General features: G+C 47.1%; 1 protein-coding gene across 1 annotated transcript in view; it reads right to left on the reverse strand.

Moving 5' to 3' along the window:
* The window catches only part of LOC147018720 (glutamine--fructose-6-phosphate aminotransferase [isomerizing] 2-like), a 70,219-nt gene that overhangs the window by 10,661 nt on the left and 42,958 nt on the right, over positions 1–16,600 (reverse strand). The window contains exons 13-16 of the mRNA XM_085898722.1: positions 13,897–14,017; positions 11,239–11,396; positions 11,023–11,137; positions 10,382–10,509 (exon numbers count right to left, since the gene is read on the reverse strand). Of these exons, the coding sequence (XP_085754848.1) occupies positions 10,382–10,509; positions 11,023–11,137; positions 11,239–11,396; positions 13,897–14,017 (522 nt within the window). The remainder of the gene's footprint in view (positions 1–10,381; positions 10,510–11,022; positions 11,138–11,238; positions 11,397–13,896; positions 14,018–16,600) is intronic.

Genomic DNA, 16,600 nt, shown 5'->3' on the forward strand with positions numbered 1-16,600 from the left:
TCTAATCTGTCCTATAAATTATTGATGTTTAAACCATCCCCAGGGCTTTTCAACATGCCTGTCTCCTTAAAGTATCGGTTCTAGCAACCATGATTCCCGTCGCCTGTGTTGGTGTTTATTATGAGTTTGGGCCTGGCCCGCAAATTTTTCTCCGTGCTCTTACACAATTTTGTGGCAGAGCAGCGCGACTCCACTTACAGGTCTGCCTTCCTGCCAAACTCATTCTTCAGCACACCTGGGTCGCTGAGGCTGTCTCCGAGCCTACAGACTCCTCACTAACGTGGGGAATGCTCTCACTGGCATTTCCTCCTCAATGCCCACATGGCATTTTGGTGCTCCGGGTCCCATTTCCCTGGGTACCCGTGTCCATTACCTACTCTAACTCCTCGGTCCCTTGGACCCACGGCCTACTCTGGCCGACTACTCCAGCGCCTGGGGTGCCCTCCACTCGATATTCATCTTCCACAAGCCACGCTCCCATCCAGTTAATAGTCTCCTGCACCCTGCAAAACGTTTCGTGCCTTCATTCAACACCAACCACAAAACGACATCCCTTTGTGATTTTGACTATCCCGCAAACTAATATTGTTACGGGGCCGTGACCGCGAGATGGAGCCGTGAGCCGGCTCGACCGATCGCCCGGAATGTAAAGGTAGTCACCCCGGATAACTCCAGAACTCACGGGTCCTTTATCGGACCGAAGTTCGCCAATGGATAGACCACGTGGGGTACGGTCGATTGCCAATTTCAATTCATCTAAGTACCCATGTGGTCTGACTACTGGGGAAGTTCACCCTCGGCCGACTTTGTCTGAATCGAATCGCTATCGCCGACTCGGATCTGGCGTAACCGAGCAGAATTACCAAAGTCGGGCCGGACCAAATGAACAAGTTACCAACACTAATCCTCAAACACGCGTCATGTCGAGCCAATGGAAGAAACATAAAATGAGCTGATACGTTTAACAATTGTGGTTTATTTATACAGTAATAATGGAGAACTTGGGAACACAAAAGAGCAGAACTATACCGAATACAATAAATGCAAGCATATACAGCGAACAAAGCACTTAACAGTTTTCTACTTCTTAGACAGGCCCACAGACACATATACGCGCGCACACACACACACACACACACACACACACACACACACACACACACACACACACACACACACACACACACACACACACCCAATAAATGGTGACTGATGCCTTTAATGCAGACTTCAGCTCGGAGGGACAGATGAGCTGAAGCCCAGGGTCTGCCTCGGACCTTTCCACCTCGTGTGGTCTTCAAGCTGTTCGGACCGGGCACCAGCGTGGGCGAGCTGGATCCAATCACCGCGAGCCGCGATCCTTTCCGAGCTCCAGCGGATCCCCTCGCGCTCCGGACCACGTGCTGGTGAGATGAGGCGCCGATCCTTCCCAACCCGATGCGTCGCTTCCCCGAAGAACCACCAACTAAGATGAGGCCAAGAAGTCGCACCAAACCGGGAACCAAGCAGAGAACGCGAAGAGCTCCACACACCAAGAAGAGCCAGCCGAGCCAAGATGAGGCCATGGAGCAGAACAACAGCCACCAGAAGAACCAACTACTCCAGCCGAGCTGAACCAGCACCAGAACAACAACCCGATGAACCCCGAAGGCTCACCGAAGACTAACCCAAGACTAACCAGAACCAACCCGAGCCAAGCAGAGGGTCCCCCTCTTATCCCTCTCAGCCCCGCCTCGCTTCCGGCGTGACTCATTCGCCCTTGTGCGCCGCCCCCCTGCAATCGCGGGTGGGGGCTGTTTACGTTGCTTTCTTCCGGATCCGCGCCAACCGTCATTCCTGTTTACGCCATTGAATCACGGGACGGGAGGGTTCTTCTTCTTCTTAGTTGTGGAGGAGGGTCGTTCTGATCGAACCCTAACTATTAAAATGAATCACAGCGCATTTACATAGATTTACCCATTAAACAATGGAAGGCGAGCTATCTATAGAACATGCACTAACCGAGATAACTGAGCTAAAGGACCTGAATGATGAGTGCGATAATGGCTTCCAGATTCGCAACAATATTACTCCAACCATGGGTTCCCTTGGGTAGGATTCACTCCTCCCCCAATCATTCGTTCGCACCATGCATTCCACATTCACTCCATTTACATCGGGCCTGCTGACCCGCATTCCTTCATCATTTTGCCACTCATACAGACGCTCTACTAACTATGTTCCCCTAACTAACTCATGCTCCCCATCATCCCTTACTCAAATGCAAGTTCCATTTAACTCGATTTCGTTAAGCTACGCCCTTGACCACACATTCCATGTCTGGCGAGGATGCTCACCCATGAGCAGTCTCAGTGAGCCTTCCGCCTCCACGGGGGTGGTCGGCAGCGTGCCCGTCGCCTGCTAATTGCTTGCACCGGCTTTTGGGTTATCTCCCACAGGAAACGCCAATGCGTCCCGCATACCCACCGTTTGTGCTGCAGGATCCCCACCGATATCACTCACATATGGGCCACCCCATGAGCTACTCCATGCCCACTCCGGTGGTCACGCAGCCGTTTCCACTCATGCCGGGCGTCCCTCGAGCACGTCAGGCCTCGGACATGGGCTCCCATGGGAATTTTTTTTTTCCAAATTGACATAATCCCTTTGTTCGCTCCCCTTTTAGCAGTCCATGCTCCGGTAACTTATCCGGCATGGAGCGTCTCGATGCAGACTCCTCCGAAGCCATGAGCACTTCATTCAATGGTCCACGCTTGGGCGGTTTGCCAAGCACGGACCACGCACGCAGAGTCCCATGAAGCTGGCGCGGTATCAAAGTATAACTATCACGCTCGGGAGGCTCATCACTCCCATCCGTCACACTAACCACTACCCCCGTCTGGGTTGATGTGTGCCCCACACTGGCTTGCACATTCATCCATGCCATGTTCCTCATGCCCTGCATACATTTTGACACAAATCATACTGGAGGCTTGTGTTAGCCCAAGAGATCCCGGGGATTCCCCCCCCCCCCAAAAAAAAAAAACTCACCATGTACCCTATCACATCATGTTCCTGCTCCACCTCACGCAGACTTACTGGACTCACCTGGTCATGGTCTGCTTCGAGGGAGTGTATCCTCTCCCTGTTTTCCTGAAGTAGGTTATCCTGACCCTTACATCGGGTCTCAAGACATTCAACAAGCTCAATCTTAATGACCTTCACCTCTTCTTCTATTTCTGTTTGCTCCTCTTTTACCGTATGCAATCCGTTCTTCACCCGTTACATGTCTCTTTGTGTCTCTGATAATTCCCCCTTTGTTTTGTTGAAACATTTTGGTCTCGTCCTCGTGTTTCTTTAATCACCAGCCCATTTCCTGTTTTTTCGTCTCTATCTATCTGAGTTTATATACTTCTCTCTTAACCGCCATTGTTTATATTCATCACTTCTTCCTCACCAGTCTTCATCGTGGTCCAAAAACCTTCCACATTCTCCCTAACCTGTTCATCTCCTCATGTACTGTCCTGATTTCATTTGCGAAATTCCGGTCCATGTTTTGCATCTCGCCCTTTACTTCTGCCAGTTCGATGTCCAAGCTTTGCTGCCCTGCCTTTACCTTTTCCAGTTCCGCCTTCATTTCCTCCTTGATGCTATTGCCCATCACTTGCATATTCCCGTTTATATCATCCTTCAGTTGGTTTTGTCCTGCTTGTGTATTCCCTTCCATTTCATCCATCATTTGTTTCATTTGCAACATCTGATTCATGTCAAATGGCTGTGGCGAAGCCAATCTGCTCTGATTGGGTGTGGATCCCATAGGGATTGCCAAGTCCTCTGTGAAGGAAATTTGATGGTGGGGGTCTCAGAAGTATTGTTGTTGTCGCAGTTGTCCCCAACGTTACCTCTGGGTGTGGCTGCAGGGAACGATCTCCCTCAAAGCTATTGTCCTGAGCCATGGATTCCTCCAACATTGTTGTTTCAAAACCTACCTGAAGCAGCTCGTTTTGGTCTGCCATGGTCTGTACAAATAATTAAATAAAATTTATATTTATATTTTATTTTTTTTTTTTTTTTTTTTTGTATACCTTGGTCGAGGCTCGTATGAGAGCCAACACACAACTCACAGCAAGGAGGCATGAGACAAGAGGGGCGGGAGTGGAAGGGACAAATCATTGGGGAACAGACACAGGTGAACTGTGGAAGGGAGAGGGATGGGGATGGGACGGGGAACATGGCGAGGAGAAGATGGACATTACAGGGACTTTCAGGAAGGAAAGCAGGAGAATTGAAGGAAGTGGGCTTGGGTGGATTATCGGGGGTAGAAAAGATCGAGGATTTGGATGGGGGAAGATAAGAGGTGGTGGTGAACAGCTGTTTTGAAAGCCTGGAGGGAAGAATGGGAAAGAATAGAGTGAGGAAGTTTATTCCAAAGGCGGCGAAAACGAGGAATGAAAGAGTGAAGATGAGCAGTGATTCGTGATTTTGGTAGTTTTACCAGAAGGGGGTTGTTGGCGGACCTTGAGCGCCCTGTGGAAATGTGGTTGGGACAAATCGCAGAGAGAGCAGGGGGGGGCAAGGCTGGAGAGGAGTCGGTAGAAGACAGAAAGACCACCGACCAACCTGCGGTGATTGAGTGAGAGGCCCAAAGACTCAGCTTCATTGCGGGAGATGCCAATGATCTTAAAAGCCCTGGTTTCGACAGCGTGAAGTCGAGAAAGGTGGGAGGCAGGAGCACCAGCCCAGAGGGGAGAGCAGTACTCCATCAGGCTACGGACAAAAGCTTTGTAAGTGGTCAGGAGCTCAAGAGGACCGAGGAAGGACTTTGCACGACGGAGGATTCCCAGTCGGCGACTGGCTTTTGAGGCAAGGTTGGAAATGTGACTTTCCCAGGAAAGGTCATGGCAGATAGTGAGACCCAGAAGCTTGAAAGAAAAGACTTCTTCCAGAGGATTGTTGAGAAAGTGGATGGGGGGGTTTTCTAAACGGTCCTTTCGAAGAGACATAGTGAGAGTGTGAGATTTGTCTGGATTGAAAGACATGTTCCACGTGTTGGACCAGTTTGTGATTTTATCCAGATCTGCAGTGAGCGAAGAAGCTGCTGCTTGCCGGTCTGAGGGATGACAGATGGTACGGCAGAGGGTGGAGTCATCGGCAAAGAGAAATAGAGGATTTTCCAGAGAGTCTGAGAGATCATTGATGAAAACCAGAAAAAGAACAGGGCCCAGAACGCTACCTTGAGGAACTCCAGCCTTCACAGGAAGAGGGGATGAAAGAACTCCATTTAGGGCCACGCGTTGACTGCGACAGGAGAGGAAGTCTGCGAGCCATGAGTGGAGATGGCCTTGAATACCATGGGAAGAGAGTTTGGTGAGTAGGGCAGGGTGCCAGACTGTGTCAAAAGCACGTGATATGTCCAGGGATACGGCTCGGATTTCCTGTCTGGCATTGAGGACCTCCATCCATTGATGGGAGAGCAGTAGCAGCATATCTAGGGTAGAGTGACCTGGTCTGAAACCAAATTGATGATTGGAAATCAAGCCATTGGAGAAGAGGAAGGATTTCATGTCTGAAGCGATGATGGATTCCATAACCTTGCTGATGATTGGGAGAAGGCTGATTGGTCTATAGTTACAGGGATCTGTTTTTGCACCTTTTTTTATGCAGGGCAGTGATGTTAGCAGATTTCCAAGCAGATGGCAGATGACCTTGGGAAAATGAGAGGGTGAATAGAACAGAGAGAGGGTGAGCAAGAGCAGAAGAGCAGGCTTTGAGGACACGTGGGCTGATGCCGTCTGGACCGGTTGCAGAATCTGACTCGAGGTTTGAAAGCAAGCTCTCCACCTTGTCAGGAGAAAAGGATACAGAGTCCAGGGACAGTTGGGTGCGACTGGGTAAAGTGGGTAGAGATAGTGATGGGTTTAGGACACAAGATTTAGCTGCAAACACCGAGTTTAGACATTCAGCTTATCACGTGTGGAATCAGCAGTGCAGCCATTTGAGGTAAGGGAGGGGATGGAGGGGGAACATACACCAGAAACAGATTTGATTAAACACCACCAGGATTTTGAGGAGGGAGAGAGGTTTGAGAGTTCAGACTTGAGATGAGAAAGATGTTGTTTTCTGGCTCTCCTGAGGGTAGATACACACTTGTTCCGAGCTTTGTGGAAAGAACTGAGATTGCCCTCAGTTGGGTTTGCAACAATATTTGAATCTGCTCTTAATTTCGGGGGTGCGTTAAGCACACCCCAGGTTCGAATCCCGCTCCAGACACCAAAGTGTCCAGGTTTCATACCTCTCCTGACACAAAAGTGTTGTGGACCCAGGTTTGGGGGCGAGAAGACCACGGGGGGGGGGGGGAACTAACCCGGGTTCCCACCAGACTCTCCGGAATAACTCAACCACGTGGCTCAGGGTCCCTCCGTCTAATGATTACCGGTTACCTAATGGTCACGTGATTTAATTACCGGGGGACACACCCTTGGTACGCTTTGTTCAAACCGGATCACCTTACCAGATCAGATGCAGCTGAGCGTAACTGCTTAAGGACATACCGGCTAGGAAAACAGATCGTTGAGGATAACGTCCCGGCTAAGCCTGTTTACGGACCATGCTGGATCAATGAAGGAAAAGACGAAAACGAGTTGGGAACATTTCCATACAAAGCATTTATTTACAATTAGCGAAGAAAGGTACAGTATGTGGCACAGTGAATGGGGAGTATTATTTTGTACAGCAGGGATAGCAAGGAATTTGTGGGGAGCGACAAAAGGCAAGCAATTTACAAAAGCAGACACAGAGCAGACTTATCCCGTTATATCTTCTACAATCTTAACTTATGCTACGACAGGCGCCATCACACACACACACACACACACACACACACACACACACACACACACACACACACACACACACACACACACACACACACACACACACACACACACACACACACACACACACACACACACACACACACACACACGCGCGCCATTAGATAGCCAGAAGGGAAGAGAGCAGATGAGGACTAATGGCCTTGCAATACCTGGTGCGGTCATCAAACTGCACAACCCAGTACGCTTTAGGAGACGCTCTGCTTGAGCTATCCCACCTTAAGAGTCAGCGCGTTATCTCCTGCTCAATCACTTTGCTGGGGCTCATTGAAACGGCTGCTCCGCACTGGTCCCGGAAGAACGTCTGTCGCACACCAACCCCGAGTGTAGATGCAGCGACAGGCAGACAACGAGGAGCGGTGAAGAGAGGGCGGAGCAGAGAGACGAAGGAGAGGGCGAGGCAAACAGACCAAGACCAAGGCGAAGCAGGCAGGCGAAAAATAGCAGAGAGCGGACGGCTTTGTTATCCGCCTTTTATAAGCCCCGGGCGAAGTGTGGGTGATGACCCGAAGCGATGCGACGTGACGCGAATCGCGCTTCCTTATTGGGCCACGGCAGTCATAGCTCCGTCCTGCAAGGCTCCTGGGGCCGGAAGTGGTCCCATGCGCACATCCGGCGCGACACGGCCTGGAGCCTCGTACCGAACTCCCAGGCTGCCCCCCCGCAACCGTCGTCCCTCACTGCCCGTCCTGCCGTGTTTGGCGACTGGACGAGGGTCGTGTCGGTCCCACGTGCACATTCGGGGCATCCCCGGGGAGATGCGGTTGGTGATGTTAACGTGCTTGGCTTGTCCCAACGCCACGTGGTCCGAGTGGCCTGGGCCATGCAGCACGCCTCTGTTTGGTGGCGAATTGTATCGATGCGGAGGTGCGAGGAGGCACGGGATGATTTTTCCCATGTGCGGGAGATGTTGGTGGTCGAGGTGGTGAGTTTTTGGTGAGCAAAGGTTGAGCAAGGTGAGGTGCTGTTGTAAATTGGTGCGCAGATTTGAATGAAAGGGCACACCACATGCGTGCCGGGGAGCATCCTCGTTTTGTGATTCTTTCACAGGCGGCCGCCTGGGTGCTGTGCTTGATTTGATTTGCACCATGTTAAAAGAAAAGGGTTGGATGGAAATCAGGATGGAATGGAAGGAAAAGGTATAATTCGATCAAGCTACAAGACCCACGCAACACACTTCGTCCCATTAACCCACTTGACATGAGGGGAAGATCTGGCTGCAGGAAGACTAACGAAATAACTGCCTGGGGATCACTCTCACTGTATGTTGGGTGCCATTGCCTTAGAAGCATGTGGTTTTGCAGAACTGCAATATTGTTGCGGTTTTCGCGCCCGCCGGCGTGCGACGGCCACGTAACTCGAATCGCGGCACGTCGCCCACCGGACGGACAATCCAGTCGTGACCCTCTCGGACTAACGCCGGGAACCAGTCACGGGTGGACCTTTCGGTCTCACCGCGATCGAGCCAATCAGCCCCCGCGTGGGATAGGGTTGCTCGCCAAATTCGAACTACCTAAGTACCCACGCGGAGGGTAGACCGGGCGATCGCACCTCGCCGCAGGTCGACTTCGGACACGGGCCACTTAAGCGACCCGTTCCGTACTATCAGAATAACCGAGCGGTGTTATCGTCGACCTCGACGGTTCGATTAATTATCGGGCGTACTCAGCCCACTACCAACCCTTTACGTGAAGCAAGATGGGGGTTCAATGGGGAAAAAGACGAAGCGAAGCGGGAGAACAGTTCAACAATAAAGCACATTTATTCTCGGCACACGGGAAGCACACAAATACAATTCCACCAAATGCACACAAAAAAGAAAACACAATTCCATTTACACAAAAAGCAAACATAAAAGTGAAAACACAGTGCAGAGCTAATTCCGACTACCGAGCACACGGCAACACTTATACAATTCTACTTCACAGACGGCGCCGACAACACATACCCAAAACCAAGGAAAAGAAATACCCCCAAGGATGGGGTAGGCCTGGGGCCGAGACCTGGTCGGGCCTACCCGTCTGGTGATGAGACGCGGAGCGGCGATGGCCCCGCAACCCGCGGGCCTCGTGGACAGTGCCTGGCAGGGGGTGGGAACGGGGCCCCCTTGGTCGCACTATCTCAGCGCGGGGGGAAACAGGAGGGGGGTTGCTGATGCTCGGGGTATAGAGGATCTTTATTATGTGCGACGAGCGTCTCCACCTCGGCCAGGTCGCGCTGCCGGCCTCCCTCGGGCGCGCAGCTCCTTGCACGACGCGAGCACCCTTCGTCCGACTCGCCGCCTCTCCACAGCTCGTCCCCTCCGTTCCGACTCTCCTTCGCCTCGTTCCGACCTTTACGACTCCCTTCTTCCTCGTTCCGACTTTTTACTACCCTTTTACTGACGAACACCGTCCTTTTATCCCCCCGTAACTTCGCCTTTGACCTTTCAACTCGCTCCCCATTGGCCCGACAAAAAGTGGGCGTGAAGGCTTTTTGATCCACAAATTTGCATATATCGATCGCCCTGGGGGCGGGGCCAATTCGCCCCTCGCTCACCGATTGGACGGCAAAAAGTGGGCGTGTGTCGTTTTGGATCCGTTTTTGAAGCAGAAAATCCGTGATTTTGTACACGCTGTTCAACGTGCGCCCTACACGAGTCCAGCATCGGTGCCCATGAGTGGCGCGAGACGACGGTGATGCGATGGTGGCGAGTTGTGACGGTAAAGGTCGTGGCGGTTGTGGTGAAGCGGTGGTTGTGGTCGGTGGTTGATGTTGTGGTTGTGATGGTGGCGATTGGTCCAAAATAAAGATAGTAAAAGAAAAACGGCTATCCTGAAGAGTCGCAGCACGTATAAATGACATGTATTCCCACTAGACAACGGGTTTGGGCCTAACTACACATGCACTTACCGAGATACCTCACCTAAGGGACCTGAATGGTGGTTTGCGAATCTGGTAACCACAACAATATATACATACATTTATATATATATATATATATATATATATATATATTGCTGCAAATTTTTTATGTCGCCCAAAGGGTGAACAGCATAACACGCACTACCTCCACCCTCTACCTTTGTAGTTGTAGCCCCATGGCTGCTGATGTTGCTCCTGGTATTGTGTTTGCGTATGTGGAAGGTGACACGTGCTTATGGAAATCTGTCTGACAATGGCGGTGACAGACACATCTTTGTGTAATCACAGTGTGTACACACGCAGTCTGGTTTCGTCACAATATATGAAAAACCCCAAAACTGCCCACTGCAAAATGCAGTCTCAGTTGCTCCACTGCTCTCCATTGTCTTTGACATGAAAGCTTTCAAAGCATTTGGGGCAATGCAACGTCTTTTTTTTCTGCTTTATTGTTTTGTAACTGCTTTATTTCATGCTTGGTCATTGTATTGCTACAACATGTGGTGGCGTACTCAAGCATCGAGTTGTTTACAGGCTGCAGTCTGCATTGGGAGAATTTCCCTTTCCTCCATGTATCTTTCAATCAAAAAAAAGCATTTGCAACGTACCAGGGCTCCTTCGAGACAGGTAGCATAGTTGTATCCACGACCCATGATGAGCAGTGACAGCTGTTTGTACATATTTGCAGCCAATTCTTTAACATCATCATCAATTTGTAGAACCTCCCTGATTTGATCTATGGGAGAAAGATGGCATGATAAGGGAGGAGTAGGTGGAAGGAATCAAAAAGCTGTGGTTAACTTGCCAACTACAGGGTTGTCAGTTCTTGGTTAATAATATGCATTACTTTGCAGTTAGTTTTAATTTCTGATTTTTCAAGTGCAAGCAGACTGCAGAAACTCAAGCACTCCATAGTTTGAAAGAACATTAAGCCTATTCTCTTGTCCATCATCAGTTGATGATGTGGTTAAAATTTGACTTGCAATCATCTTCATGAAAGGCAGAATAAAGTACGAGTTGAGAAAGGTTATTTGTGTGGAGGACAAACCTAATGGATTATTTATGTGCCAAAAATATCTTTAGTCGTCCGTACATTACAAGCGTGACGACACAATTTCCAAATTTTCGAAATCATTTTATCACCCGTGGATAACCACAAATCCTTGCTTCCAACGTCTCCTAATGCAATTAATTAGGGTAAGATTGTCTTTTTATTCATTGATCTACATATACGAATGAACAAACTTACCTGGCAGATCTTGCAGTCCTTTAAAAATCGCCTGTCGTCGCTGCTTCATGGAGATCCGATCCTCACTCATGAAGAGTGCAAACATTACAAGAGCCACCACCTGGCTTGTGTACGCCTACAGAACAACAACGGCGAAGTCACGCATTGTTGCACCATATTGTAAAATATCACTGAAGAACAAGACCGATTTACTGGTGGCGATCAACATAATCATACCTTGGTACTGGCCACTCCGATCTCAGGGCCGGCATTGATGTGTATACCACAGTCTGTGTCACGTGAGATGGAGCTTCCCACTGTATTTGTGATACCAGCTGTAAGAGCTCCGTTTTCCTTGCAGAAATGCAAGGCCATCAAGGTGTCTGCAGTTTCACCTACATACACACACTCCTCATGACAATGTCTACTTCAAATCCCTTTCAGAACTACTCTTGTAATTTATCTACTGATATTTTTTTGTGTCACATTGTCAATGTGCATCATTTCATTTGATAGAAGTACTTAATATCTTTTAAATCAACTTATTACCCCATGCATGCGAAGCAAAAGATGGGGTTGGGCAATTGCTTCACTTCTGTCTGTCCGTCTATAAACATCAGTTAATGATCGAAGAACAACTTCATTTCATTTGAATGTTAGATTTTAGGGGCGAGATAATTTTTTTTAGTCTGTCTGGCAGTCAAACAAAATTGAAAATCATTCCAAACAGGAAACCTTCTGATTTAAGGACGTTTTAAAGGACACAAATAACAGGCACGGATAACTAATGTAACGTGTTAAATCAAATGGTGTACAAGACGCTGCATCAATGGCGGTAAATTTCTGGATTTTTTTTTCTTCGACCTTTAAAATATTAATTATAATTAGATTGAGTGATATACTTGAACAATTCAAGTGATATACTTGAACTGTAAAACACCAATCGCCGTTTTTGGCACTTTCAAAACCCTTCCATTTAGCAGTACTTGCAATATTTGCCGTAATATTTTGTCCATCATCACGACCGATCAAATTTTCTACTCACAAACCCCACCCATGTCTGTTTCTCAAGACTGTACGAGGTAAGGTGCTCTCTGTACTCTCTAGTGAGAAAAGAAATCCAACATGATTCTCACTCAAATTACTCTTGGTAATGAAGAATTTCAGAAAAAATTATTGATTCCAAAAAGTAGTCATCCCAATCCGAGGAATATTATTATTATTATTATTATTATTATTATTATTATTATTATTATTCTTGCATTTGGCAGCTTGGCTGCCAGGTCGCTATCATTTTGTTGGGACATGACTCTGCTGCTGATCCTTGCCCCTATATGAGTACACTGGTACCATTTTACCGACCTCAGAAAGATGACAGGCTGAGTCAACCCCACATGATGTTAATTCAATGGGTAATAGGGCTCAAACTCAGGACCCTAAGATCCCAAGCCAACCACCTTAACAACTAAGCAAACACCAGGCTTGTCCTAGGAATGACCAAGAGATTCCCAATTGTTGGTCATTAAGTTTCTTGCAGGGGTGTAAGGTGCGATCAAGTCATAAATACAGACCAGAACTAATTTGTGTTTGCCTTCAAGGGTTATCATAACTACTTTAAAATCCATCCATTGGTGTACTGGGAGCCAGTGAAGCAACTTGATGATTGAAGCGATGTGAACAAATTTCCAATCCATCACGACAAGCACTGCTGCCATTTATTAGTCCCACACCAAAGGGGTTGCGAGACTTTTTTAATGCCCCTGTTTGTCTGTCTGTCTGTGCCCCATGTCTATGTATATTTTTTCTCTGCAACTGCTTCTCTGAATGATGCGAAACTTTAAACACAAGAGGAACTCCGCATGGAGAATATATTTATTAACTTTGATGTCATAGGTCACATGGTCTGGCAACCATATTGGATGAAAAGGAAACAAATTGAAACTTGGCATGTGTCATCAAATTCCCATAGGGTGCATAGGGTGATAACGTAATCAGTGAAGTGGTATTCCAGCCTTAATTGGTTGTATTGAAATCCTTCGAAAAAAATCTGAAACTTCATATATCTGATCTACAACTTGATGTGAGTGAATAATTAAATTTATGACGTTATCGGTCACGTGGTCTGGTGGCCATATTGGATTAAAAATAAAAACTAATAATCTTCTCCAGAACCGCTTAACAGATCGATGTGAAACTTCATACAAGTGATCGACGAGCCATGGGGAATACAAGCTTCAATATATTTTCATATTAATCTTCATTGATGCAATTTAGCCTTAATGTGCACAAAAGTAGTTAATATCCTCATAATTAATCAATAATCAATATAGCTGTGGATAATGGCAATGTATGCGACATAATAGGGTGCATGGAAGATACGGGTATGTGGGCCATAATATCAGTAGGCCATAATAGTAGTGTGTTCAGTTAAATTAAGGTTTGAAAGAAGAGGCAGGTACGCCTGTTAACAGTATGCATGACCTTATAAAGGGCATGCATCGGTTTCAGTTATCACCTGCTTCAGCACAATACAACCTAATTTGGGCAATATTGTGCAAATGGAAGAAAATTATATCCTTAGTTGTCAGTTTTTTGGAAGTCATTCCACATTTCCACAAAGTATTGCAGCAGATGATAAAACACTAAAATACAGCATGACGAAAACCTCAAGAAATGTCACATTAATATATGCTGTCTGATTTTACGACTCGTACTGCGACCATTTTCTGCAGCATTTCACTTGTAAATCACTCTGCCGTGCATGCATTACTGGGGCTTCAAATTATTGGGTTTCCACAATATGTTATTGCATATTGCCCTAGTATTATGACATTTTTTTGTAGCTTTTCCATTATAAAAATTGTAATCATTCATAAAAAGTAAATGAAGATGTACCAGACTGGCTGATGAAAAAGCAAACGTCATCACGGAAGACAGGAGTGTGACGGTCCAAGAAGTCACTTGCAAGTTCCACCATCACAGGCAGCTCAGTTAGCTCTTCGAGCACTTGTCTGGTCTGCTCTCCACAGTTACAGCATCATCATACACCAAATGATTATGATCTGATAGAAGTTACTGCTTAACAATGAAATAAACCACTCATTTTTTGCAATTCTTCAATCCCACATTTCATCCACTCACCACCCCCAACCCTCTCTCCCCATCCCCATCCCCATCCCCACAATTTACCCAATTCCACTCAGTAATTGTGTAGCAATTAATATAGAGAATAACCCAAAAATGCGAGGAAACCTTGTACAACATGCATTTGAGGTTACGGTGTTCTTTAGTGATACTTATGCAAGAATTGGGCTGGAAGGATGGCCTCAAAGTGTGCACACTCGCCTCTAAGCTGCATAGTCTGGTTTCAAATCTTGGCCCAGCTATAAACTGTCATTCTGGGGTTTCACAAGCAGGCTAATTCTTCAATGCGTGTGCCGTCCCTCGGATGGATGTTAAATCCCGTCTGCCAGCATTAGTTGCTCGAGGTTAAAGATCACAAGGTATCATTCGAACAGTTGGTGAGCCATCGCCGGCACCATGGCCCAATTCCAAATCCTGCCTGAACAGCTTGGTGGATGTCAGGCCAAGCCAGCCGGTTCATGAAAGACTTAGGCCAAAGACTTCCCCTGGCCAATCCCACAAGAACGTGGTAATAATTGTAGCCATTAAAGAAGACGATGATGATGACGATGACTCATTGCACAAAAAATTCAGAAATATGCATGACCGTTTACTTTTACCTTTATGAGATCTTCATTCTGGTTTCATGAGTTCCCCAGTTTCTAAAATATTCACCCCGACCCCCTTCCACCCAGCGCCTCCTTTCTCCAACCATCTTTCTTCCCCTCCCCCCCCCCTTTCATCGATATTTCTCGAAAACTGTGGGCTACTCCAACAGTTCACTTCACGTTCCATGTTTAGGTGAAGGCATATGGTATACCTTAACATATTACCCTGATAGATGAAGCTTACACGACTTTGGTTACATGTACACACGATTGATATATAGATCATGGTTTATGATACCACGAGACGTTCTGGATTAAATGCCATGATTTTACACATTTATCATGAACGAACTATTGATGACATGCATAAAACATACGGTGATACCGAGGAAAGTCTTCAAGTTTTTTGATGTTCCAATTTTTATCCACAAATGGCATGTTTCAATGCTAACAAGGCAGACCACAGACTGGCTGTGCTACAGAAAAACAAACTTCAGTGATTCAATGCGACAGTCACTCATGGCAGTACAGTTACAATAGGGGAGGTTCAGGGAAATCCATCCATTAGGATGTTTTTTGAGCAGTGAAGCCACTTCAATATTGGGCTATGTTCTTCCATCCATCCATCCATTCTCAAAAAAGAAGAAGACCGTTCTAACCCACCGTGTTTCATTCTAAAGGGTTATAAAGGATTCTAAAGGCTAATTCTAAAAGGTTCTAATGTGTACTTCAAGAGTGTTCTAAAGGGTAATTCTAAAGGGTTTTGTTTGTTTCTCAGATGTGCCTATCTCATATTAAAAATGACAAACTGAACCACTTCCATTGGACACGGGTGTGATTTTTTTTTCAGTATTTTGGTCAGGTCAGGGATGGAAGCATGTGCCAGAGCAGCACATCGCGACGTCCACTTTCTGCCGGTACTCCAGGGGCCTTCGTCTGGCCATCCCCCAGGCAGATGCCTGGCCCATCCCCATCTCCTTGAGATGCTGGTCAACCTGCTGTAACCACAAGGCACGTGGTCGGGCCATTGGCCTCCTCCACTCACGAGACTCCCTCGCTGAGAGAATCTGGTGAGCAGCATCAGCATCAGGAAAACGAGCCACATGTCCATACAGCCGCAGCTGATGCACACGGACTATACAGGAAACAAATCTCATTTGAGTCTCTCTCAGCAACTGCTCATTGGACACAAAGTCTAATCGGCGATAGCCAAGAATTCTTCGAAGAGACCTGGAACCAAAGGAATCAAGTCTCCATCTCAGATCCCTGGTCAGCAATTTGAGAACATAGGTAATGCATATGGATTAACCAAACACCACCAATGTCCAACTGTGCACACCAATTAAAACAGGCACGATATGCACAGTTATGGTGATCGACAGTCCCCCAAACTAATCATTGCAGTGTGTGTGTGTGTGTGTGTGTGTGTGTGTGTGTGTGTGTGTGTGTGTGTGTGTGTGTGTGTGTGTGTGTGTGTGTGTGTGTGTGTGTGTGTGTGTGTGTGTGTGTGTGCTCCATAACTCCAAAACCACGAAACCTGGCAGCCTGAAACTTTGCATGCATACCAAGAGAACTCCAAAGAAATGCAAGAGTGGAAATTGGGTGTTTGGGTTAATTAAAACACCCCTTTTGAAGATAATTAACGGCCTTATTGAATTATATCCTTCATCAGGTGCGTCGTCAGCCACATCACTCTTTGGAGTCTTAAGGCATTTCCTGGGTAACTTCACTGAGGTCTGAAGCCGCCATGTTTTTTGACCTGCTCAACCATGCCTTGATTTGGAACAGGCCGCAACAATTTATTTAAGATAAAGTTTTTTTTTTTCCCACTTTCCTCACTCATAATATCAAATGCCTGTTCACCATAG

Source organism: Eptatretus burgeri, chromosome 10, assembly GCF_056783735.1.
Source record: "Eptatretus burgeri isolate ZD-2024b chromosome 10, Ebu_testis_v1, whole genome shotgun sequence".
Classification (NCBI taxonomy): domain Eukaryota; kingdom Metazoa; phylum Chordata; class Myxini; order Myxiniformes; family Myxinidae; genus Eptatretus; species Eptatretus burgeri.